Source organism: Meriones unguiculatus, chromosome 1, assembly GCF_030254825.1.
Source record: "Meriones unguiculatus strain TT.TT164.6M chromosome 1, Bangor_MerUng_6.1, whole genome shotgun sequence".
Classification (NCBI taxonomy): domain Eukaryota; kingdom Metazoa; phylum Chordata; class Mammalia; order Rodentia; family Muridae; genus Meriones; species Meriones unguiculatus.
In genome coordinates, this window is record NC_083349.1 from 149,747,186 (window position 1) to 149,767,525 (window position 20,340).

General features: G+C 39.0%; 1 protein-coding gene across 1 annotated transcript in view; it reads left to right on the plus strand.

Annotated features, from left to right (window-relative positions):
• Window positions 1-14,552, plus strand: part of Pgr (progesterone receptor) — a 60,463-nt gene extending 45,911 nt beyond the window's left edge. The window contains exons 5-8 of the mRNA XM_021643313.2: window positions 342-486; window positions 3,015-3,145; window positions 6,772-6,929; window positions 10,633-14,552. Coding sequence (XP_021498988.1) covers window positions 342-486; window positions 3,015-3,145; window positions 6,772-6,929; window positions 10,633-10,788 — 590 coding nt within the window. The 3' untranslated portion in view covers window positions 10,789-14,552. The remainder of the gene's footprint in view (window positions 1-341; window positions 487-3,014; window positions 3,146-6,771; window positions 6,930-10,632) is intronic.
• The last annotated feature ends 5,788 nt before the right edge of the window (window positions 14,553-20,340 follow it).

Here is a 20,340-nt window from a genome sequence, read left to right on the forward strand (position 1 = left end):
AGACATGGAGAGACTAATGGCACATTCTCACTCATGTGTGGATCCCAGCATTGATTCCCATCATTTCAGCATAGCACAGAAAGAGGGCACAGTGCATGGGGGTTGCATAACTCCAGAATGGATGGTTAGTTCAATTAGTGATTCCCACCAGCACTAAATCACAGTGACAATGTTCATGACTTACAACCTGGCTGTCCCTTTGTCTCTTTTTAGGTAGTGTTATTTGTGAGCATTTCCTGACTTTTAGGGAAAGGTGTCACTTATCTAGTTTCGACTACCTACAAATTCTTTAACATTCTTCACATGATTTCTGTGGTTGTTTTCTTTCAAAATGTTTGCAGGTTTCCGGAACTTACATATCGACGACCAGATAACCCTGATTCAATATTCCTGGATGAGCCTGATGGTGTTTGGCCTGGGGTGGAGGTCCTACAAGCATGTCAGTGGGCAGATGTTATATTTTGCACCTGATCTAATCCTGAATGAGTAAGTTGCGACTTTTGCATTCTTGTTATTATCACAGGCATATCTGTAGTATGATTTGGAAAACTACATTGCAATAGCTGATTGTGCGTTTAGTGTCCTAAGGGGAGAAGTTTTCCTGAAATACTTTCCGAGCATCACCTTGCTTGATAAGGTCATCCTTCTTTATTCATGTATACATACATGCATATATGTTGTGTTTATTTGCTAGTTTCTTTTGTGTATCGTGAGTATGTGGGTGGGCACACATGCAGTATGGCATGGAGGTCAGAGGACCAGCTGAGGAAGTCCTGAAAACTGAACTCAGGTTGTCTTCATTAACTGAGGCTTTTCACAGGGGCTTATTCATTTCTATCCATTGTGCATTGTGCTTTGGTTCATAAAGACACTTTTCAATAAGTGTATACATTTTGACACTGTCCTCTATCTCTGCATTCCCCTGCCAATCCTCTTCATTTCTCTAGACAGGCTTTTCTTACGTTTATGCTATATATAATGTATTATTTAATAATATTTTATACATTATATATACCCTAGCTTCCACAAGTGAAAGAAAATATGTTATACTGAGTATGACTTAATTTGCTTAATATGATATTGCCTAGTATCCTTTATCTAAAAAGAGCATAATGTCTTTCATAGCTGAATAAAGTCCATTATACATATGAAGTATATAGCAAACACACACACACAGAGACCTACGTATGTTTCTTTGTGTATCTATAGCCTAGCTATTGTGACTCATAGAGCAGTGACCATTGATGTAAGGGTCTCTGTGATGTGTTGACTTGGAGGCCTTTGGATGAATACTCATATGAGTGTTTTAGCCAGGCAATAGGTAGATCTATTTCTAGTTGTTTGAGGAGCCTCTATACTGATTTCCATAAGCCACTGGACCAGTTCCTATCCCCAGCAGAAGTTGTAATGGCTCCTTCTGTCAACATCCTTATCAGCATGCTGTTTTTCTAACTACCATTCTGACTATGGAAAGATGGAATCTCAATGAAGCTTTAATTAACTTTTCCTGGATGACTCAGAAGAGTGAACATTTTTCATGTATTTATTGGCCATTTGCACTCCATCTTTTGGGAACTGTTCATTTCATTAGCTCATTTGTTGATTTGGTTATTTTATTTCTTGATTTTTAGTTTATGATCCTTGCATATTTTCTCTGTCAAATGTGTAGTTAGCAAAGATTTCCTCATATTCTTTAGGCTTTGTCTTCACTCAATTTTTCTTTTGTTGTACAGAAGCAATTTAATTTCATGCAATCCAAGTTGCCATTCTTCATATTATTTCCTGAGAATTTAGAGTCCTTTTCAGAACGTTTTTTTATCTATGTTTATTTGTTTGAAAATTTTAGTTAAATCCTTTGAAATAGCTAATTTGATATTTCCTCTAGTCTTGAAATATGTTTTTTGTCTCAAACTAATATTTTTATTTTTTCAAAAACTGATATGTACATTTTTGTACTTGTGAAAATGTACTTGAAATGATGAAATAAATATTTTTTGCTTGACAGTATTGATTTACTTTAAGCTACTAAACATAAAATATTCTGTGAATATTTTGATTTGATTTATTATATGTAAATAAATAGTTTTCTGCATGTAGTTTGTAGAATGGTAAGAATTTGTCCAAGGTAATGTATACACTGTTCTAATGTGAATGCCAGGTTGTATGCATCTAAGTTGATAACTGACACTGTCTATTGTCTTCACAGTTGACAATCTTCATGCTTCTTTCATTCCTTTTTAACTTAGAGTCCCTTGAGATAGGCAAGGACTCAGCATCGTTCACCTTAACTGTTTAGGAACCTACAGCGTGAGAGATCAGAGCTCATCAGGCACAGGCCTGAAGGGCCAGGATTAATCTTGATCCTTCATCGTGGGTATCTCATTTTCATCCCACCATGCCTATTAGCGGTGCTGACTAATGGCGACATTACAAAATACCACATGGCTGAGAGAACATCTCAGATAAGGGACTGCCATCTTCAGAGCTTGTATGAACCCATTACAGCTGTGTTTACTAGCATTCTTTCATTTGTTTTCTGTGTCAACACGCATATCTCCTAGAAATATTCACAGTGCTGAAAATTTTCATAAACTGAAGCAGTCTATTAACTTGTGCACAGAATTATATTTACACACACAAATATACCTGCTATTCAGTAAATAAAGCACTTCCTGGTTCAAAATAGCTGTTTCTTCAACATTGCTTTTTAGTAGATTTAGGTATTTACTGTATGCAAGAAACTATTAATTTTGATCAATGTTTATGTTATATCATTTTTATGTCCAAGTTTTCTTTGCCTTAAAAATTTTGTGCTGCCCTATGAAAAAGTTTAGAGACACTTAAAATTCCAAATATTAAGTTGGCTTATTAAATATATGATTAAATTCAACAGTGGTAAAGACAGTGGCTAAAATATTGTTCACAGACAAATTATATTCCTGCCTGGCTCATAGGCTGTGGTTTGTTTGTTTGTTTGTTTGTTTGTTTGCTTTTAATATATTGTGTGCCACAAGACAAAGGATGAAGGAGTCTTCGTTCTACTCCCTGTGCCTTACCATGTGGCAGATCCCACAGGAGTTCGTCAAGCTCCAGGTGACCCACGAGGAATTCCTCTGCATGAAAGTCCTGCTACTTCTTAATACAAGTGAGTACACATAGCACCTTACTTTTGAATTCACAAGGTAAGTGTCAAAAATATAACCGTAGACTTGCAGACCAGGCATAAAACTTAGATTGTAACTATGAAGGGGGACTTTCTAATATATTGTCATTGACCTAAAGAATGAGATTTGGCATTTCTTCTTTTTATATTTTTCTGCCACATAAGACAAAAATAGCATAGCCATTTTTTATTTTACATAAAATATGATTATAAACTTATTAGATTATTCAGTTTTACAAACTAGCTAATCTGACATGAACACAAACTTTGCTTCCCATTAAACCTACACATACACAGAAGTATTAACTGCAACACACACACATACACACACACACACACACACACTTGTTAGGAACTATTTTCAGTGAGTGGGACTGTTACAGTAAATGGACACTGGGATCACTGACTTGGTGCTTCAGCAGTGTGAGTGTTACTCAGTGGTGGTGGAGGGCAGAGCACCGAGCAGGGAGGGGAGGGAAGAGCAGGAACAACAAGAAAGACTCAGCTTCCTCCCACATAGTGGCCACACTGTATCATGTGGCCTGGAGTCTTCTATTGCATCTGACTAGAAATGAACACATAAGGAGTGGGTGGGAAATTGGGTGCAATTGGAGGACAGCCCAGATGAGAAGGCAACACATGAGTACAAAGTCATGCATTGACCAGGCATGCATTGACCTTTCTGGGTCCTCCCCACACACAGCAGGTTCAGCCAGTAGCTGGATAATTGATTTCAAGAGATTCATAGGGTGCTAAGACCTTAGCTCCTTGAGGTAATCCCTGAAGTAACTGAAGTGTCTTTTTCAGCAGTGTCTTTCAGGGATTTCCACAAATGGTACAAATCTCAGGTGGCTGAGGAAGGGAGGTTTGGATGGGAAGGAAGAATCAGTTCTTTTGGATGGTACTTTCATAGAATCCACATGAATGTACTTACATATCCTATGCATCCTGATGAAAATTTCGATAACATTTTGGCCAGTGAGGAGAGCTATGCAAAATGTTTGGAAAAGCATCTTTAAATCTAAGAGGATAGGTAAGCTAGGATTACAAACATGAAGGGAATTAGATGCCACTTGCTTCTTACAGTCTACGAGATGACCACATTCATCTGTCAAACAGAAATTTGAGTTAGCTGTGGGGTTTGGTTTGGAAGCTCTGAAAGCACATGGTTTTGAAATAACTACAGTCTGATGTAACTGGGGAGAAGACACTGTAGGTATTGTAGGCATGCATGCTGCACACCTGTACAGATGTGCATACAAGAATTTCACATTCATTGACTGTTGCAAAAATTACTCCTAAGATATCCCTGTATTTTTAGAAGCTGAGAAGTAGAAAACAGCCAGCACAGGTACAAGGGAAGTGCAGGGTTAAAGTTGGTACATGCTGTGGCTTTAATCTGGTTGCACATCTTTACAGAAATAGTGCAGAGTAAACACCACAAGTGTATAGTGTCATTAATTGAACAGGTTTCATTATTTTTCTCTTAGAGCTACACATGGCTTCAGAAAAAGTTTTCTTGAGGCTGGAGGTCTGTGTGTAGAAGTACAATGAAAGAAGAGGGGAAGGCACAAAGCTGTGGACTCTGGAAGCAGACTGTGGAGGGTGGAAAGTGGAGTGGAGATGTGAGAACTGGCAGTTTTCTAAGATTCATGGAGGATTTGCAAGGAAAAGAGCTAGAGCTTGGATCAGTAGTAACAGATCAGCCCAGATCAGTCCCAGCACACACAAAGGTAGACCAGATGTAAATACTTAAATTATTAGCTAACATACATGAGAAAGTCAATTCCCTTTTAAAAAAATAATCGAGGATAAATATTACCATCACTATTATTAGTTAATGTTGTTATATAAGTGTTAAACAGTGCAATTAATTTATTGATAAACACTAGCTAGCAGAACTGAGCATGTTGGCTCATGTCTATAATCCCAACACTTGGGAAGTGAAGGCCAGAGGATCAAGAACTCAAGGTCATTTGCAGCTACGTTGAGTTTGAGTCTAGCCTGGGCTACATGAGAGCCTATCAGAAGGAAGGAAGGAATAGGAATGACAGCTGACAGCTACAATTATGAGACCAGGGATGATAGAAGTACTATTAGAAATATACCAAGAAAACAAAGTAGCTGAGCATAATAGCTGCCAATGAATATAAAATAAATACAAATATGATCAACTTTTCCCTTATCAGCAGGAAAGCAATAATAAAAATATAATAAAGAAATGTTTTTTTTATTATTTTTATTTTATTTTTTTTATCAGTTACATTTTATTAACTCTGTATCCCAGCCGTGTCCCGATCCCTCATTCCCTCCCAGTCCCTCCCTCCCTCCCTTCCTCATCTCCACCGTGCCCCTTTCCAAGTCCACTGATGGGGGGGCCTCCTCCCCATTCATCTGATCCTGTTTTATCAGGTATCTTCAGGACTGGCTGCAAAGCCCTCCTCTGTGGCCTAACAGGACTGCTCCTCCCTTCGGGGGTGGGGAGACCAAAGAGCCAGTCATCGAGTTTCTGTTAGAAATAGTCCCTGTTCCCCTCACTTTGGGAAACCAATTGGTTATTGAGCTACCACAGGCTACATCTGAGTGGAGGTTCTAGGTTATATCCATACATGGTCCTTGGTTGAATGTCAGTCTCAGAAAAGACCCTGTGCCCAGATATATTTGGTCCTTGTGGAGCTCCTATCCTTTCCCCATCAGACTAACTCCCCTTCTTTCTTATGATTCCCTATACTCTGCCAAAGATTTGGTCATGAGTCTTTGCTTTGAAAACACTGCTAGTTAGAGTCTTTCAGATGCGCTCAGTGGACTCCTGTCATACGTTCAATGCACATCCCATCTGTCTTTCTAAATGAGGATTGATCTTACCCCATGTCCGCTCAATTGATTATCTTTTTTAGGTGTATAGATTTCATTATGTTTATCATATCTTATAGGTCTATATAAGTGAGTATATCCCATGTTTGTCTTTCTCCTTCTGGGATATTTCACTCAGAATGATCTTTTCTAGATCCCACCATTTGCCTGCAAATTTCATGATTTCCTCCTTTTTGATTGCTGAGTAGTATTCCATTGTATAAAAATACCACAATTTCTGTACCCATTCCACCGTTGATGGACATCTGGGTTAAAATTACAACAAAGAGATAGTTTCCAAGGTCAGTCTTAATAAGAAATATTTGAGATTTACATGAAGAAGACAAAACTATGTAAAAAATACAAATAGCTGTTTAAAACAATAAATAAATAAATAAATAAGATCCAGAATAGAGCCATAAATTAAATAAAACTAGATATTTGAAGCAAGACTATATAATAATGTCAAGAGCTCTTTACAGTTAATGCTACATTAAATAGGTACAAGTCTGAAGTGGTTCATATATTCGTTGACAGTCAAAAGATGTCTATTATCTGATTATACCAATTTCATCATTTTTTCTATTTAAATCATTTCTATTTAAAATTATGTATATGTATATATATATATATATATATATATACATATAAACTTAGAAACTATATAAAATATTTTAGTTGTCTGGCTCAGAAATTTATTCATTGCTAGTGTCATGTTTTTACCATAATTGCCACTTTTTGTTAATTTTGCACAGTTCCTTTGGAAGGACTGAGGAGCCAAAACCAGTTTGAAGAGATGAGGTCGAGCTACGTCCGAGAACTGATCAAGGCGATAGGCCTAAGACAGAAAGGGGTGGTCCCCAGTTCACAGCGCTTCTATCAACTTACCAAACTTCTCGACAGCTTGCATGATGTGAGTATTTCTGTTTTTCAGATAATTGTTGAGAATTCTGTGAAGTTCTCTGATCCCTTAAATAGTTACATGAAGAATTCTGAGACTGAGTAAGCATTTTCATTTTTAGACAGCTCCGGACCTAAGCCTAGGGAACTGTGCCATTAATATAATCGCTGACAACTAGAAGCAGCTATATCCTAGACAGTCCCTGTTAGATGTGTCCAAAGGCTTACCTTCTGGGTCCTTCTAGAGCTTGCTAAGTTGCTGACCAATATTAGTCATCACAGTGTGGTTTCCCCAAAGTCTTGTTTGTAGTGGGTATTAAAACACCATATACCACACTGTCATGTCAATGTTAACCTCTACATTTACTATTGTGTCTATAGAATTTAATGGCCAAGACAAATAATCATTCATTTCCCACAATAGATTCTAAAATATGTTTTTGCTTCAAATACTAATAGAGAAAAAATGCTGTTATGCCATTTTTTATATGAAGACACATATATAAACATTGCACTAACATGCAGATATCATATATGAAGGAAGACAATTTAAAGCAAAGGAATCATGAAATCAGGACTGCACAGATAGCCTATACAACTGTCTTATTTGGTGTTCTGTTGCTGTGAAGGGACAGCATGAGTAAGGCAACTTTTTTTGAGGCATTTTTAAAAATTTTTATTAATTACAGTTTATTCATTTTGTATCCCAGCTGTAGCCCCCTCCCTCATCCCTTCCCAATCCCACCCTTCCTCCCTCTTCTTCTCCCATGGCCTTCTCCCAGTCCAGTGAATGGGAGGTCCTCCTCCCCTTTCATCTGACCCTAGACTATCAGGTCTCATCAGGACTGGCTTTATTATCTTCTTTTGTGGTCTGGTAAGACTGCTCCCATCATAAGGTGGAGGTGATCAAAGAGCCAGCCACTGGGTTCATGTCAGAGACAGTCCCTGTTCCCATTACTGGGGAACCCTCTTGGAAACTGAGCTGCCATGGGCTACATCTGAGCAGGGGTTCTAGTTATCTCCATGAATGGTCCTTGGTTGGAGTATCAGTCTCAGAAAAGACCCCTGTGCCCAGATTTTTTGGTTCTGTTGCTCTCCTCGTGGAGATCCTGTCCAATCTAGGTCTTTCTATCTCCCCCTTCATTCATAAGATTCCCTGAACTCTGCCCAAAGTTTGGCTATGAGTCTCAGCATATGTTTTGATACCCTCCTGGTTAGAGTCTTTCAGAGGCCTTCTGTGGTAGGCTCCTGTCTTGTTTCCTGTGTTCTTCCTCTTCTGATGTGCATCCAATTTGCCTTTGTGAATGAAGACTGAGCATTTTACCCAGGGAGCTCCTTCTTGCTTAGCTTCCTTCCTTGTACAGATATTAGTACACAATGGAATACTACTCAGCCATTAAAAACAAGGAAATCATGAAATTTTCAGGCAAATGGTGGGAGATCATCCTTAGTGAGGTATCCCAGAAGCAGAAAGACACACAAGGTGTATACTCATTTATAAGTGGATATTAGATAAATAATATAGGATAATCATACTAAAATCTGTTGTGCCATTTTGTGTGTATTTGTAAACACTCTTGGTAATGGCAACCAGGTAAGAGCTCCATGCTTTCCAAAAGTCCATTCAAATGCATGAAGAGATCATAAATCTTCAAATTCTTTCTAGGTTATTGTTTGTATACTCTGTTGTGATAAGCAGCCCAGAAATGCCCCAATCCAGAGCTGCATTAATAAAATTGGAAACATATATATGGTTAACTGAGACATATTAAGTACAGATTTTATTGCTGCTATATAAGAAACCACATAAAAATGAGGGTCAAAGACATAAAATAGCTACCCACTCACCAGGTCAGTCTGTGAGCCTGAATTTTCAACACATTTCAAAGACAAAGAGCTATTTGAATTAAAATTTTGCAATGAAAAGCAGAGAATAAAGTAAGCTTAACAGAAAAAAGCAACACGAAGAATAAAGCATCAATACAGAAGACAGAAGAAAAATTCACAAAGTCTCAAAGAAACACAATAGTACTGTGTCAAAGAAAGAACAGAGAACCTTCAAAAAGGAACCTTTAGCATAAATAAATAAATATATGAAACTTTGGGATAATTAAACGCAAAATAGAAGACATTAAAATTCAATAAAAGTCATGAAAAACAAAGGAAATTCTCAGTAGAAAATAATTTAAAACATAAGACATGATATATAGGAGAAAAAAGGTAGGCTCTTAGAAGATCAGTCATGTAGATTTCATCCTCAAACTCAAATTAATAGCAATTTATAGGGAAAAGGGAGAAATAAAAGCAGGGATTATAAAAGTTGCTCAACTTGAAGGATATGTGTTCTCTTTTTCTTATTTTTATTTCTCATTTTTGAGGCACGGCCAGGCTGTGTAGCCCATACTGACCGTCAGCTTGTAGCAGTCGTCTGGACTTGTGTCCCTGATCTTTGCTAAAGATGTGGGTTTTCTAACTCTAAGGGACTAGAATATGGGCACTGCACAATTGATTCAAGGTACAGGATACCAAGAATGAGAAGAATATCCTCAGCGTACCAATGAGAAAAGAAACAGGTCATATGCATATTACCAGCATTCTGAATGACACTGGCTCTATGGCAGTGACTAGTGAGGAGCATCTTTAGGATATTTTTTAAATTTATTTTTTATTAATTACAGTTTATTCACTTTGTATCCCCCCTAAAGCTCCCTCCCTCTTCCTTTCTCAATCCCACCCTCTCTCCTTCTCCAGCCATGCCCCTCCCCAAGTCCACTGATAGGGGAGGTCCTCCTCCCCTTCCCTCTGATCCTAGTCTTTCAGGTCTCATCAGGACTGGCTGCATAACATATTTCATTAAAATGGAAGTTAAGCCTGTTGGAAAAGGTCTGTAGTCCCAGATGTTTAAGAGGCCAGTGCAGGGAGCTCACAAATTCACAGGCTCCTCTGAACTACTGGGAAACTTTTCAGTAGTCTGGGTCACTTAGCAAAATCCTGTTTCAAAGTAAAAAGTAAATATTAAAAAGAAGCTGGCTGCATTGCTCAACAGTGTGCTGCTTAGACCATATGCCTGAGATCCTGAGCATCATGATTCATGTTGGGTTGTTGACGTAGAAGCAGTGCATTGTTGTAAAGGTCTGACTAAAAAATACAATTTATGAAATAATTGCATTTTGAGGGTGTATATTTTTAAGTATTTATATACTATGTGTATGTCTGCATATATGCATAAAAGAAAAAGTGTTAAAATTAAATCAAAATGCTTACTTTACAACATGGAAATATAGCTAATTTTCATTAATTTAAACATTACATATTTGGGGCTGGAGAGATGACTCAGCAGCTCAGAGTCTGCTCTTGCAGAAGGCCTAGGTTCAGGTCCCAGCACCCACATGATGGCGCACAGCCATCTGTAACTCCAGTCCCAGTACATCTGGTGCCATCTGCTGGCCATCACGGGCACCACATGTAAGGGGTGCATATTCATTAATGAGGGCACTCAGACACCTAAGACAAAAAGAAACAAATCTTTCAAATGCCGTATTATCAGCGTGCACAATTATGAGTATAGGACATTTTTCATATTACCCTGGAGCATGGAGAGAGTCATCGGCACATAGACAGGAATTTCCACCATCAGAAAAATAAGTTATCTTACTTGAACAGTGTGCACGTTTATTGTTTTTCTCACGTTTTCTACCCACCTGTTGAACCGGCAGCTTGTGAAACAGCTCCACCTGTACTGCTTGAACACGTTCATCCAGTCCCGGACACTGGCCGTCGACTTTCCGGAAATGATGTCTGAGGTCATCGCTGCACAGTTGCCCAAGATCCTGGCGGGCATGGTGAAGCCTCTCCTCTTTCATAAAAAGTGATGACTTTTCTTTGTCTTCTTGAATTGAATGTTGTGGCGCGTCTTCTTTATTTCCTTTAGGACGGTCGGGTCTTGTGTCTTTATAATGTTCTTCTGAAGGCCTTATGTGTATACCTATCACACTGTAAATTTATGAGAAAATGTGTGAGATTCTGACTTGCCTTTGTAATGCCTAAGCGGAGTTTTTAAAGTGTTTTGAGGGTTTATATGGTTAAAAAGTGGCTAAAACTGACTGTATATGGAATCTATATCTCATCCCTTTTATTTTACACTTTTCAAGTACAGATCTTTAACTTTTGCATCTAACAAATCTTCTTTAGAGGAGAGAAACACCCCTACCTTTAGCAGGCTACCACGCAGGCTGCTGCTAGGTAGCTCCTTTGGTCTCCCTCCTTATATTTCCAAAACTGAACCTTTAAAATATCAGCAAAGAATGTAACCTGAAACAGATTTTCAAAGGGTTTTTAATGCAAAAAAAAAAAATCAGAAACAGAAATGAAACGGGTTGATGTTTTTGAGACGAGGCAAACAGTGTTAAGGCAGTGCCTGGTTGGAAGCAGATTCATGACAGAGGTAACACCAGCCATACAGTTGCTGTAACATTGTGGTGAGGGTGGGTCTGAGGGAGAGGATTCCTTATTAGGCCTGTGACTAGACAGGGAAGTCAGGTCTGTTCTCTCACTGGAATCCCTACTGTTGGCTGACCTTGCAAAGTCGGTTACCCCCTTGGTAGTTCTCTGTCCTTGCGTTTTAGAGTGTATGACAGCATCTTTCATGAAAAATGCTTCCTTGGGCCAGATCTTATTGGCATTTTATCAAACAAGGCTGGAAGGGAAGGAGAGAGAAATAAAGGGAGGGAGAAAGGCAGGGGGGAGAGGAGGGTAAAATACCATTCCTTTCTTGGATAGTGTTTTTCTTCCTTGAAGGAAATGTAGCCAATGTATCTCAGGTGGAAAATATTTTTAGTGCCTCTAAATCTGAAAGAGATGCTTTAGAAATGGAAAAGTCTCAGGTAGAAAAGTTTTGAGTGCCTATGACCCAACAGTGAGTTGTTTCAGGAAATCTTAGATACTTGCTTAAAATAATACAACCAGGTACAGTTATGATAAAACACACAATTCACTTTGCCATTTCTACTTAAAATGTTTATTTGAAAGGCATACACTAGTTCTTTTCCTAGGTGAGTCACTAGATATACGTTAGCTTAAAAAAACACACACACACATTTACCAAGTTTACACCACTAGTGAATCCAGTAAAAGTCAATTACTGTTTGCTTTTATCGACATTGATATCAATTCCAGTCATAACAGATATATATATATATATATGTATATATATGTATATATATATCCTGTTAAAAACATGTTCCCAAATTTTCTTTAAAAGTATTTTTGTTGTTTTATAAATAAAATATGCACATTGATAAAAAAATAACCTTTAAAGATAATATAGAAAAATTGCAAAATGCTTTCTAGTTTTTAATTACCTATTTTTTAAACCATTGAATGCTTAGTTTACCAAGAGACAGTGCAGATCAATATTGCCAACAAATATTATCATGACCATCAAAGCAAAGATGTTTTCGTCTGATCAGAAATCAGCCCTCATATTACTATAAGTGTCCTAACAATAAATCTCTAAATTAAAGAAAAAAGAATTGACTATGGCGTAGCCATAAATAATAAGTTCTTTGACACATTTCAAATAGGGATTGAAGTAAGGACTAATCCGGACTGTTGGCTGGTGTCCCTTCCCTGCATGTAGAAATTGTAACGGCTTACCCGCACAGCAGTACCTTGGATAGAGCTGTCAATCAACGTTTTACCCAAGTCTCCTCCTAGTAGTGTACTTGCCTTCTTGTGCAATGTGTCTGATACACATTACACTCTTGGCTGGGGCTTGGTTCTTCACAATCTCCACACACACACACGCACGTTCTCACTTCACATTTCAGGCCAAAGGCACCATCTTGAGAAAGGATCTGATTCCTTGGGCTATATCCTTTGATTTGTCAACTTACTGTGCTGCTGTTATGTTCCTGCTCTGACAATCTTCACATAGGAAAACAAAACAAAATAAAACAAAAAACAAACAAAAAAAGAGAGAAAAGAAAAGGAAGAAAAAATTCTGCTGTAATTTCTGCACTCTGACTCCAGACCCATGCATGTGTCTCATTTCTGTAAAGTCTTTTCCAGCCTGTCACACAGCGGTTTGATAGGCTCTGTTTCCCTGTAGCTGATTAAATTGCAACAATATGTAGCTGCTCCCTGCTGATGGTCTGTAGGTCTGGTACTGCGCTGAGGAGAGTTTCTTGACAGAGTTGGTGATCACATTTGTCCTGTTGCTGTGGGTCTCCTGAGTGCCATTGATAAATCACTTCTCATGGCTTCATCACTCGTTTTATCTGCAACTTTGTTTCTCTTCATTCTAGCCTGTCTTTTCCCTATCCTACGATAACTTGCCTTTTATTGACTACAACATGGGAGCACATTTTACATGATTTCAGAAAAAAAAAGGTCTGTTTCCTGTTCTGAACTTTACAACAGAATGAATGGAATATTTTTTCCTTCGCTTTAAAAGGTTCTACAAACAGTTAAGTACTCTGACAGTGTTTTATATTGCAAAGCTCAATGTAAAACATTCCCTTCGTTTCTGATTTTATTTAACAGCGTAAGAAATGTGTGAATACGATTTAATAGAACCTGGAGCTGAAGAAAAACTGCATATAACTCAAGAAATTATAGCCCAAGAGTAGTATAAATCTAGTGTCTGCTAAGTAGAGGGCCATCAGATACGTGTGGTATATGAATTACATTCTTAAGGTTGGATAGGTCAAGGCATTAATTATGTGTAATTTCAATGAGATAAGTACTAAAAAAGATAGTATTTTTAAATTAATAGTTATTTAATCTAGGCAACTGACAGCAATTCATTTGCTTTAAAGTTCTGTGTACATTTGTTTATTGGAAAAGCTTTCAACACCATTTTCCAAAAATACAATCACAATAAAAATTTTTAAAACTTAGCAAATAGAATACTTAGGGGACTTTTTCTTCTGTGGCAGTTGTGTGCGTTGTGAGAGATTGGTGCATGAATGCAGCCGAGACCAATGTCATGGGCTCTTTTATATGAGTAATGGACCCTGGAACACTGAAGGCAGTAATTATTCAATCATTTTTTTTCTTTGATTAAAAGACTAACTTGATAGTAGTCATCTCTGTATACCAACACAGTTAATTTTCAAAATAATGAGGATCTTCTAATACCATTCAACAAAGGGGAAATAAAGTGTGTTTGCCTCAGGGCTGGATTTTATTATGGCCCTTGTTTTGTAACTGCCTAAAAACATTTGATATTCCTGATCTTGATCTCCAACACTAGGATTTAGTATTTAAGGCTAATCTTAAAAAAAAAAAAGAAAGAAAAACATTCCCAGAAGAGTGTGACATGACCAAATGGAAGTTATCTCATCTCTGAATCTTTTACTCTGCAATTTCCAACTATGATGACTCCATTCCGATGTAGTCATTGTACCCTTCATCTCCATTCTGCAGGTCATGCTCTTTGGGTTTCTCTAAAGTTCAGTTAAAGCATAAGAATACAGAAAATACTTGAATGTCATTGAAGCAGATTTTTTACTTCATGATATATTTCCTTTACAAAAGTTAGAAAAATGATTTGTGTCTAAAGAGATGATGTGTCCAGTATCAATTATTTTGTGGAACTATTTTGTTTCTGGTGATTAAAGAACTTGGTACCTTGTCCATTGTATTCTTTTTCTTTTACATATAACTTTAAATTTTACTATTGTACAGGTATAAAATAAAGTATTTTTTGAATAGCCACCGTAAATCAACTTGTAGCTTCTAAATTATTGCCAACTATAGCAATGGAATTAATGATGTATATAAAAGACTAAATTGGACTCTGCTCACTTCTTGGTCGTTTATTGGCTACTTGAGTGTAAGATAGAGCTAATTCATTAAACCTTACCCAAATCTTTTGCATATACGTATACATATATACAGGTGTTCAGAAATAGCAATTTCCATAATTCCATCTTCATTATGCCATAGTTTTGGTTGTAATTTTGTCAAACTAATCAGTTCTCTTCACTAATGAAACCAGAAACTTGGGAAATTTGGTTGTTTTTCTATTCCCTCTGTTCACTAGGAAATATTTTATTAATTTGAAATGTATTTTTTCTCTAAAAAAATATAGTCCCAAGTTTAGGTCCTGATTCATAAAAAATATAAAGAACATATCACTCTTATAATATCTAATAGTAATAGTGTTAATTTTTTTATATTTCCCAGTAACTCTTACAATTCAAAACAGCTTAAGCAGAACACAGCTCCTGTGCTAAAATTTATTCCTGTCGTGGCACTAACTCTATCTACAACATCTGACCATGGGATCAAAAAATCATGATGAAGTCAACTCCCAAAACAGCACTGCTTCCTGCTCATGCTAAGAGCTCTCCCTGCCCACTTGATGTCACAGCTTTAATTTTGCTGATGACTGCTACAGTTTCAGATTTTGCTGTGAACATCTAGGCAGCTCGGGCCATCTCTGTTTGCCCTTATCAATCAGATTCCAGGCTGGAATATGAACCCTTTAAATATCCTTGAAACTCCACAGCCTCATATATATGGGTTCACAATTAAAGATACCTTATTTTTTTTCACTCCATAATCCGGCAACCACTGTCCTAAGGTTACAGTAAGTTGGACAGGAGGAAGACTCCAGGGAAGGCCCAGGTTTCCCTTTTTCGTGATGTGCCTATTGGACATAGAAAGCATTCATCTCTTAAGTTCAAAAAACAAATTCAAAGGCAGGAAATGTGTGTCAGCTCCGAAGTTGCTCACACACACTAGACTAGGTCACGTCATACTTTTCATGAGCAGAAGGTTGCCAGGGCTCTATGACAACCAGGGCTCTGTTGTCTTTATTTGAGGTTGGGCACCAAGTACAATGTCCGCCTCCTTCTTGTCTGCCTGCCACTTCTTTAGCATAACACAACCCTGCCCTTTAAAGTAAAAATGAGTAAAAAGCCATAGAGTAGCTAACTGTCTGTCCACGGGATGAAATACAATTGACTATGAATTATGCTCCACAGCATGATGTGAATCCAAGCTGAACAAAGCCTAGACAAACAGATTCAAGGTGAATCTCAGGCAAAAATCCTGCAGACACCAGGTCCCTGTACTAGCTGTCTCCAAAGTTAAGTCTTCAAAACTGAAGCTAACTGCTGTGTGTGTCGATACCTTCCTGGAACCCCAGGACTGTGCAAGCTGAGGAAGAATTGCACAACCCAAACCAGCCTGGGCCACACAGTTAGACTTTGTCTCCATTTTTAAAATAAAATGCAGGGTAGTTTCCTTTCATTATTTCTCCTTCTCTTCCCTTGAAGAATGTAAGCGTTTATGGGGCATTAATGACAAGTTAAATAACAGTGATAGCATGGTTACTGCAAAGGGAGGAAAAGAGGATTGCTCTCCTCCTAAAGCTGACAACATTCCAAAGCAGGCCCTGGCTCTGACCGGAGGCTGCTCCCAAGCTCCTGCAAGCTCCTGCAGCTGGGGAGCCTGGAAAACTCTTGCAGGCTTGCTGGATGAGTCCCAGAATGTCAACCTCATTTTCAGTTTACTGGCTCTGGTTGCCTTGTGTCACGCTGACCTTACTGTTAAACACAGGTTTGTTTGCCTTCTTACGACTTGTGGCAAGATGGGGGAAGCATTACTTTTAAGCTGGTCGAAAGCTTTTAACTGACAGGGCACTTTCAGAGAACTGGGAAGAGGCCAGCCATGAAAGGCCACTCTCCCCAGTACTTCCAGGAAGCTGCATCATATTAAGTTTCTGGGGTGACATCGGTGTCGTGGTCCAGATTTAGACAGATATTAGTAAAATATGTAAGCAGCTCTGTAAATCGTTTTCCAGAATACGTTGTACCTTAGTTTTTAACCCCCTTTTGAAATTGCTCTTAATACATTAACTCCAAATGTAGCCAATTTCCCAAACATTATTTTTTCCAAACATTATTTTAAATGAAACCCATTTAAATAGGATTTTCTCTTGTGGGGAACGTATGACGCTTAACACTTGATCTATAGTGTTAACTTTTCTTTTGAGTTTCAGGATTAGCTATTTTTTTAACTTTTATTAATTACACTTTATTCATTTTGTATCCCCCCATACGCCCCTCCCTCCTCCCCTCCCAGTCCCACCCTCCCCCCCCCCTTTTTTGCATGCATGCCCCTCCCCAAGTCCACTGATAGGGGAGGTTCTCCTCTCCTTCTTTCTGATTTTAACCAGCAGTGGTTTAAAGTGTTTTGTCATTGAAAGTAACTTTTGCTCTCCTCCTTGCCCCAGGAAGACTGATTTTAAAGTATGTATTCACCAAACTATGTTTCTATTAATAAAAAAGATGTTCTGTTTTCTTAATGTCTTATTCAATTAGAGATGTTGAGCTCGGCAACAATATGCTCAATGTGATCGAATTATTTTTAATGTAGGCTTAACTTGGTAAAGACAATTTTTAACTTTTTAAAATGGAAAAATGACCTATGACCTTCTATCATCGCTTTCCTGAATTAGGCTGGCAACTAAAGATTTGAGGCCACAGAACATTATGGAATGTTAGCTTTTCCTCCTCTAAAGGCTTCATGGCTTACAAGAAAGACAGAAGGAAACGGGCATGTGAGTGAGCAACAGCAGACCCTATAGCTGTCAAAACAGAAATGCTCCCACTAGTTCTGCCCTGGGTAGAACCTGCCTAGAATTTTCTAGTCAGATGGTAGGCAAGGACAGAAAGAGTTCCACAGCTGCCTTCTGGATCCCTCATTTTATTCAGTACTGTGTCTTCTTTTGACCCAAATACTCTGTGTATTTTAACTCTTCTGCAGTGCTCCTCTTCCCAAGAAAAATCAGAGTAGTAAGGCCTCTAATGTTAAAATACTTCAAAAGAACAACAACGATTTTTCAAAAGACTTTTTTTTTAATTGATGCTTTGAAATGGACAGAAGAAACGGGCGAGGGCTAGGAAGCAGAGGCGCAGCTTGCCAGGTCAGCTGTAAAGTTCACTGACATAAACACAGGCGTTGCCCTCCTGATTCCTGAGCAACACGGATGGTGCAGCCCTCAGAAGGTGATAACAACATGGGGAAGGTTCGAAGACTCACCAGTCACTATACAAACACAAAGTGCAAATATGCTTCTAGCCTGCCTCTGTGGTGTTTACGGAGGCTCTCGCTGTTCTAGTTTAAGGCTACATAGTTTAGGGAGAAAGTCACAGGTCCAGAATCTCTGTTTAGACATCAACTAACTGAGTTCTTTAAAGATCTTAACATCTCACCTTAAAACAGGGAGGAAAATGGCTAGAAGCAAGTTATCTATTTCAACTCCCAACGTAAATCAAGAGCCCCTCTTTTAACTCTGAAAGTACCAGCTTTCTAAGTGTTCATATCACCGTATTCTGGCCTATTCTGTTATCTATGTCAGTATATGAAAAAAAACTTGCCCTGAACACAAAAGCAAAATGATGTTGGTGGTGGTTGTGGTGATGACAATGAGGGTGAAGTTGAAAACTGTTATTTTAAGTATCATCCCAGTCTCAGCTGCCAGCTATTGCCCTGCTGGACCGTGGCAGTACCTAGCTCTCTCTTACCTGAGATACAGTTGGTTGGAGAAAAGCGACAGACTGGATAGCTGAATATTGCACAGTGAATGAACACACTGAAAACATGGTGGAGAACACACGGTGGAGAACACTTAGAGTAGCCCACTCTAAGTGGAAAACGCCATCCAGAAAAAGTTGCATGCTAAGTGGAATTTCCTTAGCATTCAGTCAAGAAGACGGAAAGGGTACGCCAATGCGTTAAGAGTAGAGGCACAAGCTAAAGGAAAGGGTGCACGAACACAGTGGTGACAGGGAGCTTGGAGCCAAAGCTGATGTGACTGAGGATGAAATCCAAGCCCCAAATATCTGTGGCTTTGTGTGAGCCAGAAAGAAGCATTCTCTGTGTGAATGTTCTAGAATATTTCCTCCTGCAATAAAGACCGTGGAGTGGGAGTGGGCTCGTCCTGGAGGCAGGGAGCATGTTTTGAAGGAAGTTGCAATATTCTGTGAAAATGATAGGCCATAAACATGAAGCGCTGGGGGTGATCATAACCTCTTTAATTTTCCAGAAGGCTTTCTAAGACATAACCGAGAGGCACTGACAGAATGACGAAAGTAGATGAGCATACCAGATAAACTGCTACACAGGAGACCAGATGCCTAATTGTTTGGCTTCTGTGTTGAAACTGAAATTCCTCATCAAGAAAGAAAATAAAACCCAAGAAACTTCAGTTTTACCAACTGCTAAAATCCAAATGGGTACCCAAACAAGCTGTAGCCCTTCTTCAACATCCCTACCTCTGCAAGGACCTGCAACCTCAAAGCCCTGGTTAGGCACTGAGTAAGGCCAGAAAAGCTCCAGGCTCAGCCAGTGGGAACTAGTGACGCTGAGTTGCCAACAAATGCAAAATAAACACATCCAGTGTGTAGCTACTTCTTAAGATGTCACTATCTGGTAGTGTGGCACTACAGGTTAGGAATAAAAAGGTCAGATACCGGTACAGTGTCCTGCATTGGGGACAATCTGACAAGTCCCGGGGAGGGGGGAGGGTGTTGAGAAGGAAGCTGATGAGTAATAGGCTGGGAAGTAAGCTCGTCAGTTTACGGTATGCCCATCTATTTCGCTTTAATATGGCCCTGAGCTCTATCAGCTCCTGTCAATGCCTCACCTTCCATCTTCTTTCCATTAACAAGAGAACATTGAGGAGAGGGAGATGCTTATTATGTGTATGGTGGCGGCTCTTCTGGCACTTCTTCACATCCTGGCACTTGGCAAGCCTGGCCACAAATGCCAGTGTCAGCTCATGTAGAAATACTTTAGCATTTATCAGGTCTCTTCTCCAGCACTACAGAGCACACTGACTGCTGGCTTGATGCTTTCTGTTCTTCTCTGGCTTGACAGATCCCTGCTATAAGAGATTGTTTCCTAGTCTGGCCTCTGCTATAGGGTCATTTTGTCCTTTCAAGAGACCTGTGGATCTCACTAGCTGCTATGCCCTCGCCCCACTGGCAGCAGGCAGGATGCCTCTGAGATGTTGCAGGCCTGACAGCTTCATAGGACACTAGGCACCATGTCTGTGGACTCCTCCTGCCTGGTCTAGATTATCTGTGGATCACCTCATCTTCTTCAGGTCAGTCCCTGAGTGTAGATATCTGACATCTCTGCCAGACCTGTGGCTACTGCTTCTCTTTCTCTCTGGCCAGGCACAGGATTCTGGTTCTGGTTCTCACCATATCTCATTAAGAGCTACCTGTGATCAAAATTAACTTTGTTTGCTCACTTTGTTTTGGGACAGGATCTTATTAGGTAGCCCTGGCTACCCTTGAACTCACTATGTAGACCAGTTTGACCCCAAACTCACAGAAATCCACCTGCTACTGCTTCCTGAGTACTGGGCTTAAAGCTATACACCACCAGGCTCCGCATTCAAG